The sequence below is a fragment of the Alnus glutinosa genome, chromosome 12 (assembly GCF_958979055.1).
Source record: "Alnus glutinosa chromosome 12, dhAlnGlut1.1, whole genome shotgun sequence".
Taxonomy (NCBI): Eukaryota; Viridiplantae; Streptophyta; class Magnoliopsida; order Fagales; family Betulaceae; genus Alnus; species Alnus glutinosa.
In genome coordinates, this window is record NC_084897.1 from 3,764,530 (window position 1) to 3,782,048 (window position 17,519).

Sequence of the window (17,519 nt, forward strand, 5' to 3'; positions counted from 1 at the left end):
TAAAAATGTCTGAAGCTTGACGATCTAAAATAGTAAAAGCATGAAAGACTGAACTCTGGTTTTCTTAGTTTTAAAAAAGCTTTGTCAATCTAATGTAGATGTCCCTTGATGAGTTGTTAAGGGTAGGCAGCCAAGACATCCGAGAAAAATCTATCGGGACTACGAAAAAAATTTAGAGGTTGAAGGGGGTATGTGCCCCTTTCGACTGCCCTGTATATATATATCTTTACTCTAGAGATATATAATAAGCGGTGGAGGCCTTCGCACAATACTAATTTATTTGAACGTGTGAACAGTAAATTTTTCTTACACTCCCGTGAAATTACTCTTTACGCTTCAGCTTTCTAGTATTTTGTCTTTCAACATTTTGTTGGTTTTCGAAAATTACTACTTCAGATAGGAATATTTTTGTCTTTTCGTATTTCCTTCGATTTCCACATTACTAATTTGCCCTTGTCTGCCCTACAGTTGGCTGAAAAATTGGCTGGATATTTTGGTCTTTTAATTAAAATTACCGATTTGCCATTTGAGTTTTCAAAGAGCCGAGTGTTTTTAAGGAATATTTTGGTCTTTTCACTCAGAGCATGTTTACGATTTTGCCCTTATTCGTTTTTCATACAAATCAGATATTTTCTTGGTTTTGTAGACATTTCACCCTCCTTTCTTCTACTTCCAGCGACTTCTTTCTTCTTCGACGGATGTCAAAATTTTTTCAAATTTCTCTCAATTTTTCCCTCCGATACCCACCATACCGAAGGACGATTTGTCTACCAAATCCATCCACAAATCGCGCCGGCCAAGGGATGGAGATGAAAATCTTTGCTCAGGCCTTTCATATCCAATCGTATGTAGAGCCAGAGAGCTGGATTTTTGCCTTCCTTCGTATTCGACCCATTTCTCCAAGAAACGTTCTTTACGTTCATAGACGCCAAGAACATCTTTCATGGTTTCTTGGTTTCTTTGCGCTCACAGCCTCACAGGGGCTCCAGCTTAATCCTCCCTGTAAGACTTTTATTTTTTTTCTAGTGTTTTTTTTTTTTTTGGTTGATTTTTTTTGTTCGTGGATTTGGAGTTTCGTATGATTTGGTGGTTTTTTTAATATTTTATAGAAATTTCTACACTCATCTTGGTTTTTGCTTTTGCTCAGAAATTTATGAACATAACGCTCTGATTTCCACGGCAATTTCTGTCAAACTGAACGTCCTCTCGATCTCTCTCTCTGTATTTCTCTTTCGCCTGGCGCCATGGATTCCTACAAGGTACTCCATCTTGGGTTCGATTTCGAATCCTATTCCATCGTCGTTTGATAGCTTTGAATTCCAAATTTGTAATTCTTCTGAGCTTGAATTTTGATCAATTTTTTCTTAAAAAAAAAAAATTAAAAAATAGTTCATTTTATCGTTTCGGGTAGTGATTTTGTTGGATAGTAATATTTTTGGTTAGCTAAGAGCTATTGCTGAATATGATGTTTGTGTGGTTTTTTTATGAGTGCAGTACCGTCCCTCAAGTGCTTACAATTCACCCTTCTGGACTATCAACTCCGGTGCTCCGGTTTGGAAGAACAACGATCCTTGACAGTTGGATCCAGAGGTATTTTGGCTGTGATTTGTGTTAGTTTTTCTGAATGGTTGATGTGGCTATTGTTGTTGTTATGAGGATTATTAGTAGTAATTGTCTATTGAGTGTTGGAATGCTTGATTACATTTATTTTTTGATGATTTTTTTGTTGGATTGAAATTTTTGAATCCACTTCAAATGGGTTTTCAAATATGAGTAGAATTGTTTCTTCTATACTCCTAGAAGAACCTATACAAGCCAAACATCTACACTAACCAATCATTGCAACCACCTATATGGGAAAGTGTTTGTACCGGATGGCATTGTTCAACAGACGGAGAAAGATGAATGCGCCTACCAGGAGATGATTGCTCATCTTCCTTTTTGTTCAATTCTGTCCCCCAAAACTGTAATTTCATTTGAAAATCATGGTTTTGAAGTCACTGCTCTTAATTAGGTTAAGTTTTCTGTAGATTTCAGCTCACTTGTGGCTTTTTTATTTTTTGTGCATATTCTTTGTTTTATTTATTGATGAAATGGGTCAATAAAATACGTATGTATTTGTAAGTTTGAAAATAATGGTCAAACAAGTTTGATAGTATTACGTGATGCTGATATATATATATATATATTTTAATGAACTGATTGGCTTGGTTTCTTTTAGTTTAGCCGTTTAGGTATCTGAAAAGTTTTTTCCTGAGTTAGCTGTTGGCTTTGAGGATCCTCGCATAAGTCGCATTCACCTTAATATTGGTGATGGTATGTTCAAAATAGTGGGATTGCTTTTTTCCCTTTTTTGGTTTCTGTTGAATCGACCTGGGTGTAAGGTTGTGTGCCATACGTTTTATTTTTGACAACTGCTGATTTTCTTGGACATGCACCCAAAGGGAAGTATGATGCTATCATTGTCGATTCATCAGATCCTGTGGGTATGTTGTAGTTTTTTTATTTGTTACGATTCATTCCACATTCAGAATGGATTGCTACTGCAGATTAGTTTCTAAGGTGGATGTATAAGCATTTATTTATTTGTGTCATGAAATTTCTTTAAAAAAAGACATGGTTTGCCTGAAATCTGAAATATGCAGTCAGATCGTTTAGGAAATGCTGAAAGCTTTGATTTCCTTTTGTTTTCTGTAGTTCTTTTTTAATTTTTGAAAATCTGTTGCTTATCAGGTTTGATATTATTAACCAAAACCTCACCATGGGGTTCCTTTTTTTGATATAGGTCCTGCACAGGAGCTTGTGGAGAAGCCTTTTTTTGAGACAGCAGCTAGAGCATTAAGGCATGGTGGTGTTCTTTGTAACATGGCAGAAAGCATGTGGCTCCATATACATCTTATTCAAGATATGATCTCTGTTTGCTGTGAAACATTCAAGGGTTCTGTACTTTCTTTTTAAAATTTTTTTTAATTTTTTTTAATGGTAGAATGTTTTTGTTTTGGAGTGAAACTAATGCTTGGTATTTGACGTATGTGTTGACCTTCATTAGTTCCTTAGAATCAGCTTTGATATTTTAGAGACATTGGACACAGTGGCAGAAAATTTGTGGAACTTGATAGTCATATAAAGAGAGGCTAGCCACGATAGCAATCATAACACGACTTTATTTGAGTTGTATATAATTTGGATTCTTCTCATTATCTGATATTATGTTCCTTTATTTGTTTCCCGGCCATGAGAGCAGTGTAGAGCAGGTCCTTCCTGCTAGCCTTTTGCCTTCTACAAAATCAGCTGGAGATAATCTCTCTGATTTCTCTGCTGCGATGATGGAGGTTAATAAGAACTCTGCATTCTCAATTTCCCAATCTTCTGATGAAATTATCTTATTACTGCCCAGCGCTTTTGTCAGTGACAAAGCTTCACGATAATTTCTAAATGCCTAGGTGCTTCTCACTAAAACTCCTTAATGTATCTCTTGCTATAGCCATAAGAGTGTAGGGTAGTTGATTCAAGTTGAGATTTATATTTTCTTCCTTGGGTTTTATATTGGCATGAAGCTTTTCGCTATGCAGGTTCTGTAATAAGGGTGAGCATGGCATTAAAGAATATCTCTAACAAGGTAGCATTAAATAATTTCCATCAAAACATAAGAATTCCTAGCTCTAAAGAAATTTCTATTTACTTAAAGAATGGTTGTGATTTATTTACTTAAAACTTCAATCGTATCTTATTGATGCTTCTATAACTGCTTTGTTTCTCCATAATTATCTTCTCTAACAAGGTATCACAGTCATATTCTCTATCATTACCAACATAGTATCACCGAAATTTTTTTTTATGTGCATGGATCTCACACCAAATGTGACTGTGTGTACAAATAACACACTTCGCCTTTCTATGTATTTATTGCACTTTAATTGACCATGTCTGAAAGTTTTTAGATTAATGAATGCTGTAATTATCAAAGTGCAATAATTTATATACATCGATGCCACCTGTGGTTTTATTTTATTTTATTTTGTCTCAAAATTAAAATTAGACCATATCCTCCTAGTTTTCATGCTTTCCTGTTGTTTGTTTCAAAATATCAAAAAAAAAGAAAAAAAGAAAAAAAATAATCAAAGGGAACCAGTTATATATAACATGCAGTCTTCTCGATTGAAAGATCGAGCCTTGCATTTATAACCATATATACCTACAACCTAGCTAGGCAAATCATAGAGAATTTAATAATCAATTTTTCGTCTACAACTCAGTAGTCAAAGTGGGCATACATGCATTATGATAGTAATACTTTCTTCTATACACATCGTTCGAAACGTACATAATAGTCATTAGTGCTGCGGCGAAGGCTGGCGGAAGATATCCTCCTTGGTCGAATTTGTAGAGCACCGAGCTTAAATACAGAAGCTCCACAGTGCCAATGACAAGAGCATAGGAGATAATGAGAAGTATGTGGGTTTTCCATATCATGATCATGATTAGTACGAGAAAGGAAGACGTGAGAGTCATGACAAATACCACTGCTATCCCTGTATACCAAGAAAGTACGTACTCATTAGCTTCAATGGTTTTTTTAACTGAAAATTCATATAAAAAGATAAGTATCTCAAATTGCTAATTAATTACCGTATGCATTGCCAATCCTTGCGGTGCTTCTGAATCCTAAAGTGACCCCTACACAAGCCAGCATAAGAAGGTAATTGATTTCCGGTATGTAAACTTGTCCTTCATACTTAACCGATGTATGCACAATTTTCACACGAGGGAAACACTCCAATGACAAGGATTGTTGGATTATAGAGAAAGTTCCTGAAATCATAGATTGACTAGCTATAATGGCTGCCAATACGGCTACAACAAACACTGGCCAGTACAAAGGACCTGCATCACAAGTGGCTTTCTCAATCAGAATTCTACACAATTAAAGATTGTGGTTGTAAACAATAAATCTTGGAAAATTCAACCCAAAAAAAAAAAAAAAAAGTGAAAATGGTAAAATTAAAATCGGCTAAAACATGAAATACGGAGCTTGCAAATTTTTAAACTTTAAAATTATGATTGCAAAAACACTTATATATACTTGGAATGGGTTTAACCGTATAAGTGAAGTTTTCCTATGAATATATTTGACCTGGTATTGACTCGAAGAAGGTATCTGCAACAAGGTTCAAGTTCTTGCGAAGGAAGGCAGCCTGACCAGTGTATGCAAACACGAGTGCTGCGTATGTGAGGGAACACATGCTTATTTGTATCGACCGAACTGTGAAGTGGCCGGCAAATAAGGCTTCAGTTCCTGCATGCATGCATGATTTCATTTCATCAACTCCCACTCCGATCCTTTACTAGCTAGCTAGATTCTCCAAGTTATCCAAATATATGATTAATTATATAGGTAGCGAGCAAACCTTAACCTGTTATGGCAAGCACAATGCCACCAAGGGATATCCATGCTTCTTTTTTGTTCCTTTGGAAATATTGAACGATGTATTTTGGATTTATGGCCTTGATAATAGTTGGATCAAACTTGATGAAATTGTAAATGCCAATGCCTCCAATGAATGCGACCAAACGCAAATTATTGGAGCAAAGGTATAGCCCACTTTGTCAGTTCCAAATCTTTGAATCATAAATAGGAAGATCAAGATGGCAACTGATATCCAAACAATCATATCTGTATACAAAAGAATATGTATTATGATCAATTGTTAATACTAAAGCACAAACATATATATATATATAGGCAAATGATATTTGTAGATATTTTATACACACACTCACATTTGATGTGGAACTCATTTCACGTGTATTGGTCTCACACTAAATATGAATGTGTGTACAAATAAGACATCTCGTTTTTCTTATATATTTATTACACTTTAATTTACCATGTCTGAAAGTTTTTTTAGACATGTTTTTAGATTAATGAATGCTGTAATTATCGAAGTGCAATGATTTATATGCACAGTCGACGCCACTTAAAACTTTTTTTCTTTTTTTTTTTTCTGAATGAAAATGGGACCATTTTCACCTAATTTTCTTGCTTTTCCCGTTGTTTGTTTCAGAGTATCTAAAATAAAAAATAAAAATAAAAAATAAAAAATAAAAAAAGAAAGAAAAAAAATCAAAGGGGACCAGTTATATATAACATTCAGTCTTCTACATGTTAGTAGTCAAAGTGGGCATACATGCATTATGAGAAAATGAAGAAAAATGGGACCCGAAAAGATGGCAAGTGTGTTTCAAGTGTGACTTACTGTCCGTCATTACAGACGTAGCTTGCTTGATCCCTCCCACTGCTGACAAAACTGCCATCAATTGTGACGGAAAATAATACAAGTCAAAAGTCTAACAAGAACTTGAATGAAACAGTACGAATCTAAGAAATCATCATTAATTGATACATGCATGCTGACAAGTGACAATACCTAACCTGGTATACACCTAACCTAGTATTCATGACCTTAATAATCAAAAACATTAGTCATTGTTAGGCAGGAGGTTTATTATAAAGTATTATATGTTAGATTATTTAGTTTATTAATTTTTTTTTTTTTTATTGTTTTATCAGTGGTTTAGTACATTAGTTATTTTATTGTTTTATTATTGTTGTGAGTGTACTCTAAGTATCAAAGTTGAGTGCACGTTAGTAATTAAGATATATATAGTTCATATACGTTGAAATCTGTTTCTCGTGATATTTTTTTTTATTGTATTTTGTTATTTAAGTACTGTACTGTTATGGAATAAGATATCAATGAAATAAACTTGTCAAAATTCTCCTCATTTTTTATAGGAAAAAAAGAAAGAAAAGGATTTAGGCGTTTATCGCAAAAATACTCATGCCTGAGTCTTTGAAAACAAAAAAATTATATCTTTTTTTAAAATGTATTTTAAAAATTTTGATAGAATTTAACAGTAAATCTTAACGAATTGATAAAATTGACAAAAATTGAAAAAATGGGAAAAGATGAAGAGTGTTGCTTTGAATTATTGGTACAATATCAATAAATAATAAATAAGCTACAAATTAAACTCTCTTTTTTAATTTAATTTAATTTAATTTAATTTTATCTTTCTAGAATTATTATAATTAAGATTATATTAGTGGAGCAATGATCCATTAATTATATGGGAACATAAACAAACCGGAGATGCAAGGAGTGAGAACGCCGTCGCCAATCACCATGGAAGTGCCGAGCATGCATGGTGGCGAACAAAAGGAAGAGCTTGGCAAACTGGCTGTTTTCCAGCTTAGACTTGAGCCTTGATGCCCTCTTTAGACGGCTGCTCGGCAACTCAAGCTGGAAATTCGACACCTCCCGATCCTCTGCTTGCTGACTCAGGATCAAACCCACCTTTGCATATCGGCATATGAGAGAATACAATGCAAATGTCCCTCCTAATTATAAATAAATAGAGATTCAATCACACGTTAATTATGATTATTGGTTTTCCCATATTTCTATAATTTACTCTCTTAACTTGAAAAATCCATTAAAAATGAACAAAGAAGAATGGTTTGGTTTTTTTTTTTTTTTTTTAGTTAAATCAACATTTATTTTAAAAATTTAAGTCCCGACCTGTGAAATATATAATTAAAATAGATGGTAAATTATGGAATTAAGATTTAAACTCAGAACTTTGGGGAAACTTTACTTATGCTCCGTTTGTTTCAACGTAAAATGATTTCCGCCGTAAAATATTTTCGACGTTTGATTCGGCCGAAAAAAATTACGTCAAGTGAAAATACAGCTGTCGCTGGATTCCGGCGACGTCTGAATTCCTGCCAAATCCGGTCACATTTGGCCGGATTCCGGCGAGATCCGGCCGGATTCCGGTCATTTTCTTTATGCGTTTGCTTTTCTGTATTTAATAATATTCCATTCAATTAATTAATTAAGTTAATTAAGACTTTAGAGTAACAATATGAACAATAGAAAAAGGACTATTATTGTTGAATTATTCATTAATTAGATTAAAATATGATGCGTAGTAATTAAAAAAAATAGATTAATTAAATTAAATATAACATAATAATCAGCCCCAGTTTTCTTCATGTGCAATGGAATAACATTAAACAAAGGGCTTTATTTTCTTCGTTTTTTTCTTCCAAAAGAGGCCAAGAGCTTCCAGTTTTCCACTACGACGACGTATGCACTTTTGACGGCCGTAGAAGACGCCGTCTGATCTCTTCAAAGGCATTTCTTCTAGAAACGGCCGTCATATAGAAGGACCCGATCACCTGACTAGTCAAGCTTATCCCTAGTTCGTGCCTCCACTCTCACGTACTTCAATGGCTAGTAAAAAATTTATTACTTCTTTTTATCATCTTTTGTTCTTTATTTATTTATTTATTTTTTTATTTTAGACTTTTGGCAAATTGAAGTTGGAAGAAAATTAACTTTTTCTTTGAAAAGTTTGAAAAAGTTATAAAACATGATTAAAAATGTAGCACTTAGTGTCAACAAAGTGGGAATTTCGATTAAACAAACACCCAAAATAAAAGTGGCATGGCAGAAAATTGAGGTTGGGGGAGGCTTTAGTATATTCAGATGCTAGAGCCTAGAATGTTGAATTTAATTTCAAAATTTTATTTAAGTCGATAAAATTATGTGAATTTAATCATTTAATTAGTATTTTAATACTCTTTCTTAATAATTGAAGTCTAACACGTAAAATATTTAGTTAAAATGTAAAGTGATTAAATAACAGAGCCAATGTCCAAAATTAGAATCTTTACTCTAATATCATTTATATCACTATGTATTTTAAAAGTTTAAGCTGATAAAAAATTATAAATTTAATCATTTAATTAGTATTATAATAATAATAAAAATGACGAGGAAGACAAAGAGCAGATTCACTTAATTAATTATATACTATAAGTTGTCATGTAAAACAAGATGAGATTGATTATATATAGCCTGTGATTGGTGCATCTCGATCGTATTTCTAGATTAACTAAGAAGTAATCAAAGTTAAATTAGAAAAATAAATAAATAAATAGATAAATAGATAGAGGGCAGGGTCAAAGATCTTACGTACCGTCACCATTATCGTTGGCCCGTAAGACGATAAGAACGTACGCATTTGACCAAAGGGATCAAGGCCGGTGAGGGTGTAAAATATCAAAGAAAGAAAGAACACCCAAAATGTCGTCGTTATGGTTGATGATGCCGCTTGAGAAGGTGCTGGCGTACACATATGGAGGAGATGTACAAATGTCCCCGTACACTATTCCAATGCTCTGAAATGCTAGATGCAATACCGGCCACCAACCACCCCAAACCCTAAAATAAAACAATATGTACATCCACAAAATAATTAAAGTTAAACCTGCAGCTAGCTTATACTATATTTACTTCTACCTAGTTTAATTCCATGCAATAGTTATGGAAATTGTGTCGAAGAAGAAAAGAAAATTATTGATATGTACATTAATACAGTGTACGTATAATTATGATCACGGTATTATGAGCAACTTAAACCGATGGATACATAGATTATAAAGGTACATATATATACAGTGTGCGCGCGCAAGTCATATATATATTTATATTAATTGTATACTAATTAGTAAGATTATAACTGTTTAAAAAATAATAATAAAAAAAATAGTAAGACCATATACTATATAAGCATGCGCAATTGTAAGAAGTTTCAATCATAACTTCAATTAATTCTTTTGGATATACATAACGCAAATATGGTTAGCGGGTTTTTATATATATATATATATATATATATATATATATATATATATATATAAACTCTTATTCTAACTTAGATCAATTATTTTATGGAATAAACACAGTCGGTGTGATTATTACTATTTTGCAAATTTATTGAATAATGATACTCTTTTATATAGAATATTTTATAAAGGTTGAATAACGTTAATTTCATTAAATGAGACGAGTACGATTTTCATGCTATTTAGTAGAATAGTGTAAGGATTGTTATACGACTGGATGACGTGGTAGTGAAAATCAATTTTTTGATGACCAGTAAGGGATTGAAAAAGAAAAATAAGTGAAAGAAAAGATAATGCTATAGAAATATAAAATGAAAAGCGGAATAAATAAAATAAGAACAATGAAACTTTACGTGGTTCGGTCTATGACATACGTCTATAAGATAAAGCCCTAAGGCTACATTATGTTCTTATTACTTGATATTTTCACAATACAATATACTCCTATTTATAGGAGGATTTGAGTAGATAAGTATGGTAATCAATCAATGTGATTTGATTACCATCAAATTTGATTACAAACAAATCAATCAATCAATCAGATTTGATTGATTATAATTACAATAAATTGCTCAAATCAAATCCCCTAATATATGGAGAATATATTCCCTAACATCTCCCCTCAAACTCAAGGTGTAAGAAATCTAGAAGCTTGAGTTTGTAATAAATTCTTCTTCTTCATCTGGAGATGACAACGATCGATGAAGGTTGATGGCGATGAGTGGAGGTGATCTGTGACGGTGATAAAAAATGCGCCTTAAACTTCAATATGCTAACTATGAGCCAAAATCAAACTCAATTATAGACTAAAATGGGCATGAGTTTGAAACAATACCACAAATGCAAAAATAATATGGGCCAATTATGGGCAAATTAAAATAAGAGCCAACTATAAGCTGAAAAGAAAGCCAACTATGGGCCTGGGTTTTTAAACAATACCACAAAGGCCAAAAGATGGATCTGGGTCAACAATTAGACCAACAATGATCAAAATAATGAGCCAACAATGTGCCAAAATAATATGGGCAACTTGCCTCTTTTGATTTTTTTTGTTTTTTTTTTTTTTTGAATGAATGAGAATTCTTCTTTCTTTTCTTTTCTTGTTGTCCACTTATTTTCTTTTCTTTTCTTTTCTCTCTTCTCTTCTCTCTCTTCTTCTTCTTCTTCTCCTTTTTTTTTTTTTTTTTTTTTTTTTTTTTTTTTAACTTCTTCATCTTCCACTCTTTTAGAGAGAGAAAGTACACGATACAGAGAGTAAAAAAGATAAACCAAAGGACCGAATATAACCTCAAGACAAGATAACAAAACACACAAAAAGGATCGGACTTGCAGGAGTTAGTGGAGTACAACCAGTTGCGGTAGCTATTATTGGCTCATAACAGCTACCGCAACCAGGGTCCCGGTTATTCTTATTTTAACAACTGCAACCGCAACCGGTTTTACCAACCGCTGGTTATTCGGTTATCTTAAATTGGTTATTAACTGGATAATCGATTTTCTTTTATTGTTGAAAGTTTTATTTATTTATTTTAAAAAAAAATCCCAAATTTGGCTGGGTAACGTAAGCAAAAATCATGATCCCTTTGAAAAATAAACAAAAAAAAAAAATAAAAAAAAATCAACCAGTTCACTCAAGGCCATTATTTAACTGCGAATACTGCGACCAACATTTTATATGATACAAATAAAGTCCCAACAATTAAGACGTCAAGACCCACTATGTGCTCAGTACACAGAATATCACTTAGAGTTAGTGAAACACATCATTTGAATTACTTGAATCCAAGTATCAATAACCCATAACCTAACAACGTAAACAGTTACACACAAAACACAAACACAAGGAAAACAAAGTACTGCTTGGATGCAGAATGGTTTGGCAATTTAGCGACTCGGCGTGGGCACTAGGCACTGGGCTTATGCGTGGAAAGATTTGATTACAATAGAGAAGTAGAGAAGAAGAGGGAAAGAAGAAGAGAAGAAGAAAGAAAAAGGAAAGAAGAGAAGTGGAGAATGGAGATTGGAGGCTGATAGTGTGCTAAGACAGTGAAGAAGAGAAGTGAAGACTGAAGAGAAAGAGACGAAAATTAGGGTTTTAGCAAGTCTTCCGCGTGCGTTGAGCTTGAGCCGTGAGGTGGTATATATAATAATAATAATAATAATAATAACCGATTGCGGTTACCCCGGTTATTAACCGGTTTTTTAAACTGCAATAACCGGTAACCGCAAGGAAATGGTCAAAAATCAGTGTTTTGTTTAACTAACCTCATTTTAACCTAGTTCCAAATGTTGAGGTTCAAACATGCAAAATAACACTAAGTTAAAGATGATGAAAGACAAAATGTGAAAAACTGCATAACCGGTAACCGCAAGGAAATGGTCAAAAATAAGTGTTTTGTTTAACTAACCTCATTTTAACCTAGTTCCAAATGTTGAGGTTCAAACATGCAAAATAACACTAAGTTAAAGATGATGAAAGACAAAATGTGAAAAGAACTAAAACTTAAGAATCTACCAAACCAAATCCAACAACACACACTCTTGTTTTCTATTTAAACACCCAAAGAACATTTAAGCTTCACTTGTCATTTAAGTTCTTGACCACATATGTTAGAACCATTTAATGAATCCAACTCAAAGATAAATCACAAATAGTACCTGTTGGGGAGAATATTGGCCTTCTCGGGTGCCAGGCCCAACCCAAGAACCAGGCCCATTGGGTCCACCCGACTAGGTCCAAATGTTCAAGAGAGATTAATCTATCCGGGCCCAATCTTGTTATTTGGGCCTAAAACCGGTTCAACCCAACCACCCGGCTCGGGTTACTGACCCGGATGCTTTGTAACACCTGCGTCCGCTTACATCTCAGGATCACCCGGGATCTAAAGGACATGATGCACGATACCAATCCAGATCGTACGTCCGAACCCTCATCGATAGCATGTCACCCATAAAGGATCGTGCACCCGGGATAAGCGGTCGTGGACCCGAAATATCCGTGCGCCCAATGCCATGTCTTCATCAACTACTGTTTCCCTTATGTGCAGGGAATCGATTAACTGCTCCTAAAACTCTATAAATACCAGAGACCCATCAGATATTGAGGTACGCTGATTAATCTCTATAACCTTACTCTGCGCATTTACTCTCAAACAATACACTTACTTAAGCATCGGAGCGGGGTTGTCGGCATCCCCCTGACGCAGTGTTTGTTCTTGTTTGCAGATAGAAGAAGTACTTTGACGAATCACTGATCTACATGTCACCTACAGGGAATCTGTCTCAACAGTTTGGCGGCGTCTGTGGGAATGACTTGTGTCGTTTCTCTACAAAAATCCGCTATGGTGAACACTAGATCAGAAGCGAACAGAGTGTCTCGGGATAATCAAAATGCCTGAAAGGAAGGAAATTTGAACGATCCTCAAATCACTCAGCTAAATGAGAGGATAGAGCAGATGGCCAAAAGTATCGAGGATTTGGCTACTATGAATGCCATTCTCCAGGCTCGGGTTCCGGAACTCCACCGGACAGTCACAGATCCAGAAAACCAAGAGATCCGTAATAGTCACATCGGAGAGCGTCGGGAGGAGGAAAGATACAGAGGCAGCCGAGTTGAGGGGTCCGGAGAAAGAAACGACCAAGAGGAAGAAATCCCCGCGCACCTTCCCCTTCCTCAAACCGAGGTCGAAAGGGCGGTTCAAGGCATGATCACCCGGTTAGAACAGAGATTCAATGTTCTGACTACTGCTATCCAATAGAATGATAAGGGAAAAGCTTCCCTGGTCGAAAATCTTTTGCAAAAGACTACCTCTCCATTTATCGAGATTGTGGCCAACATTTGTCTTCCCGAGAAGTTCAAAATCCCGGAAATCCCTGTCTATACAGGCCTTGAAGATCCAGTGGAACACCTGGATAATTTTCGTGCTCAGATAGACCTTCATTGAACACCCGAGATGGTAGCATGCCGAGCCTTTCCACTTACCCTCTCGGGTAATGCCCGCAATTGGTTCAGGAAACTTCCACCGAACTCCATCCGTCACTTCGACGACCTCGGAAGGATGTTCTTAACGCAGTTCATGGCCGAGAGGGTTAGGAGAAAGCCATCCGAATCCTTGATGTCATTACATCAGGGACCCGAGGAGTCTCTCAAAGACTTTTTCATGAGATTCAACCAGGCGTGGCTCAAAGCTGAGGCAGCAACGGATGACTTTATATACGGCGCCTTCTTTCAGGAAATCCGAAAGGATGGAGCTCTTATGGCTGATATAGCCTGAAAGTCCCCTCAAAATCTAGACAGCTTCATGAGTAAAGCTGAGAAGTACATCAACTAGGAGGAGACGCTCTGAGCCCTATTGGGATCCGAGCAAACTCACTCGTCCACTTCCGAGTGTCAGAAGAAGAAAAAGGATCCCCGGAAAGAAGAACGTAGGCGTGTTCCGGAAGGAGAGGAGGCTTGACCAAAGCGAGACCAAAAGTCTCTCCAAGATCACAACTGGACCCCCCTCAATGCTCCCATCATGGATGTTCTCCTGGAGATAAAGCGAGACCCGATGTACCGAAAGCCCAAGCCAGTATTCATAAACCCGAATTTCCTATATGCAGATCAGTATTAAGCTTTCCACGATACTATCGTGCACCGCACCGAAGACTGCATTTCCTTGAGAATCTTAGTTGAAGGCTTCATAGAGAATGGGAAGCTTGTCCAATTCCTTGCAAATCAAAGGATTCTACCAGACCCAGGGCATGGCAACCGCCCTTGGGAAGATGACAATCAGTTCCACCAGAATCAAAACCATCGTCGAAATGACCGAGAAAGAGATCAGGGAAGAGCCAGAGAACTAGAGCGTAGACCAGATCCTCGGGTTGGCCGAGAAAGAAGCAAGAGCAGAGCTTGGCCAGCACCACAGCAAAACCTTCCGAAAATACAGACGATTTCGGGGGGTTTCGGAGGAGGAGGAGAGTCCAGCTCGGCTCGGAAGGCATATGCAAGGCATATAAGGGATTTCAAGGTGTACTCGGTGCAGAAACCTCCAAAGTCCCGAAAACGAGATGCTCAGGTGATCGGCTTCTTGGACGATAATTATGCAGGAGTATCTTTCCCGCATACTGACGTTTTGGTATTAAGCTTAGCTATTGCCAACCACAAGATTCACCGCATTCTAATCGACACGGGGAGCTCAGGTGACATCCTCTATAGGTCAGCCTTTGAGCTCATGAAAATCGATCGAAGAAAAGTGATCCCAGCTAGGCATTCGCTAGTCAGATTCACAGGAGAACAGGTGCTCCCGCTTTGGTCGATCGAGCTCCCGGTCATGGTTGGAGCATACCCAAGGCAAAGGACTATAATGGTCCGGTTCTAATAATAGATCGACCTTCGGCTTATAATGCCATCCTCGGAAGAACAACACTCAATGAGCTCCAAGCTGTAACCTCAACCCCCCACCTGAGCATGAAATTTCCCACCGAGGAAGGGGTCGGTGTTGAAAAGGGAAATCAACGGATGGCCCGAGAATGCTATAATACTAGCTTGAAAAAGCTCCCTTAAGCTATGGGACGTGGAGAGAAGACCAAAGATGAAGGGAAGTAGCAATCACAGTTGGGGGAGCTGGTCTAGGAATTAGAAGATTTCGAGCTCAGTGACTCAAAGGAGGCCTTGGTAGCATTCTTTAAACAAAACGAAGAAGTTTTTGCATGGAGCCATGAGGACATGCCTGGGATACCTCCTTCCATGATTGTCAACAAGCTAATGGTTGACCCGAGTCATCGACCAGTCAAACAGCGAAGAAGAAGCTTCGCTCCTGAGCGGAATCAGGCTGTAGCCGAGGAGGTGCAGAAGCTCTTGTGGAGGCCGGGTTTATTTGAGAAGTAGATTACCCAGAGTGGCTGACCAACGTGGTTTTAGTAAAAAAAAAACCACCAGGAAGTGGAGAATGTGCGTCAATTTCACCGATCTCAACAGGGCATGTCCCAAGGACAGTTTCCCATTGCCTCGGATCGATCTCCTAGTAGACTCTACATCCGGGCATGAACTCCTAACGTTCATGGACGCCTTCTCAGGGTACAACCAGATTCACATGGAAGAAGCCGATCAAGAAAAAACCTCCTTCATTACCAACCTAGGTTTATATTGCTTCAAGATGATGCCGTTCAGTTTAGAAAATGTTGGGGCCACGTACTAGAGACTCATCAATAAGATGTTCCGAGATCAAATTGGACGAAATGTAGAAGTCTATGTTGACGACTTGCTCGTCAAGAGCATCCGAGCCGTCGGCCATATAGCAGATTTGAGGGAGACCTTCGAGAGACTGATGAGTCACAAGATGAAGCTCAATCCGGCCAAATGCGCTTTCAGCGTCTCCTTGGGAAGTTCTTGGGATTTATGGTCTTGCAGAGAGGAATCGAGGCAAATCCCGAGAAGGTTAGTGCAGTCCTAGGAATGCAATCTTGTTAGACCACCAAGCAACTGCAGTATATGACCGGGAGAATAGCGGCTTTAAACCGGTTCATCTCCCGATCCACAGATAAATGTCTCCCGTTTTTCAAGATTTTGAAAAAAGCATTCGAATGGAATAGCGAGTGCGAGGAAGCCTTCGGGAAGTTAAAAGAATATTTGAACAATCCGCCACTCCTTAGCCGTCCGGACGAAGGAGAAATACTTTATCTCTACCTAGCAGTATCTCCCTTGGCAGTCATCTCAGCTTTGGTCCGAGAAGACTCAGGTATCCAAAAACTGGTTTATTTTACCAGCAAAGCACTCAATGGAGCCGAAGAGAGGTACCCTCAGATCGAAAAGTTGGCATTTGCCTTAATCGTCTCGGCACGGAGACTAAGGCCATATTTTCAAGCACATGCTATACGGGTGTTGACCGAGTATCCACTGAAAAAGATATTGCAAAAACTAGACCTTTCTGGCAGGTTGGTAAATTGGTCGGTAGAACTGGGGCAATTCGCTATAGAATTCCACCCTCGAACTTCGATCAAGGGTCAGGTCCTAGCTGACTCCCTCCTGGAATTTTGTAATACACTCGAGAGCGAAGAACTGCCTAAGAAGGAGACCTGGGTAGCGTATGTAAATGGTTCCTCAGCTAACCGGAAGAGTGGAGTCGATGTCACTCTTGCAAACCCGGATGGAGAAAGTTTTCGGTACACAATCAAGCTGGATTTCGTGACCACCAACAATGAAGCGGAGTATGAGGCCGTGTTGGCCGGGCTGTCTATAGCCCGGGAGATGGGAGCAAAGAACGTAAAAGTCAGAAGCGATTCTCAGGTGGTAGTAAGCCACGTGCAGGGACTTGCCGAGGGCCAAGGTGAAAAGATGATCCAATATCTCAACAAGATACGTGAATATCAGGCTAACTTTGATAGGACGGATATGACAAAAATCCCTCGGGAGGAAAATGTCCAGGCTTATTCCCTCTCCAAAATGGGCTTTGGTACCGAGCCCAATGTCAAAACATCCACCAACGAAGTGGTGGTGCAAACCGAACCCTCAATCATCCCGAAGTTAGAAATGATGGAAGTTGAGGAAAGATCAACCAATCCAGAATGGGCCGTTGACGTTGTTCAGTACCTCCAAAAAGGATCCTTACTCGAGGACAAGTTGTTGTCTCGAAAGGTAAAATGCACTCAGCTCGGTACGTGCTTATTGGAGGAGTACTTTATCGAAGAGGTTATACTGAGCCATTTCTCAAGTGTCTCACGAACTCGGAGGCAGAATATGTGCTCAAAGAAATACACGAAGGGGTCTGCAGGAACCATTTAG

General features: G+C 37.4%; 1 protein-coding gene, 1 long non-coding RNA gene and 1 pseudogene across 2 annotated transcripts; 2 read left to right on the forward strand and 1 right to left on the reverse strand.

Annotated features, from left to right (window-relative positions):
* The first annotated feature begins 668 nt into the window (after positions 1–668).
* On the forward strand, positions 669–3,226 carry LOC133852294 (uncharacterized). Its single transcript, XR_009895912.1, has 4 exons — positions 669–1,002; positions 1,148–1,259; positions 1,495–1,590; positions 2,786–3,226. It is a non-coding gene; the product is annotated as an uncharacterized LOC133852294 (long non-coding RNA).
* A 1,019-nt stretch (positions 3,227–4,245) lies between these two features.
* Positions 4,246–12,474, reverse strand: LOC133851528 (potassium transporter 5-like; annotated as a pseudogene).
* Positions 12,475–16,229: 3,755 nt separating this feature from the next.
* On the forward strand, positions 16,230–17,519 carry LOC133851530 (uncharacterized). Its single transcript, XM_062287971.1, has one exon. It carries the CDS (start codon positions 16,230–16,232, stop codon positions 17,517–17,519), a length of 1,290 nt encoding a protein of 429 aa, XP_062143955.1.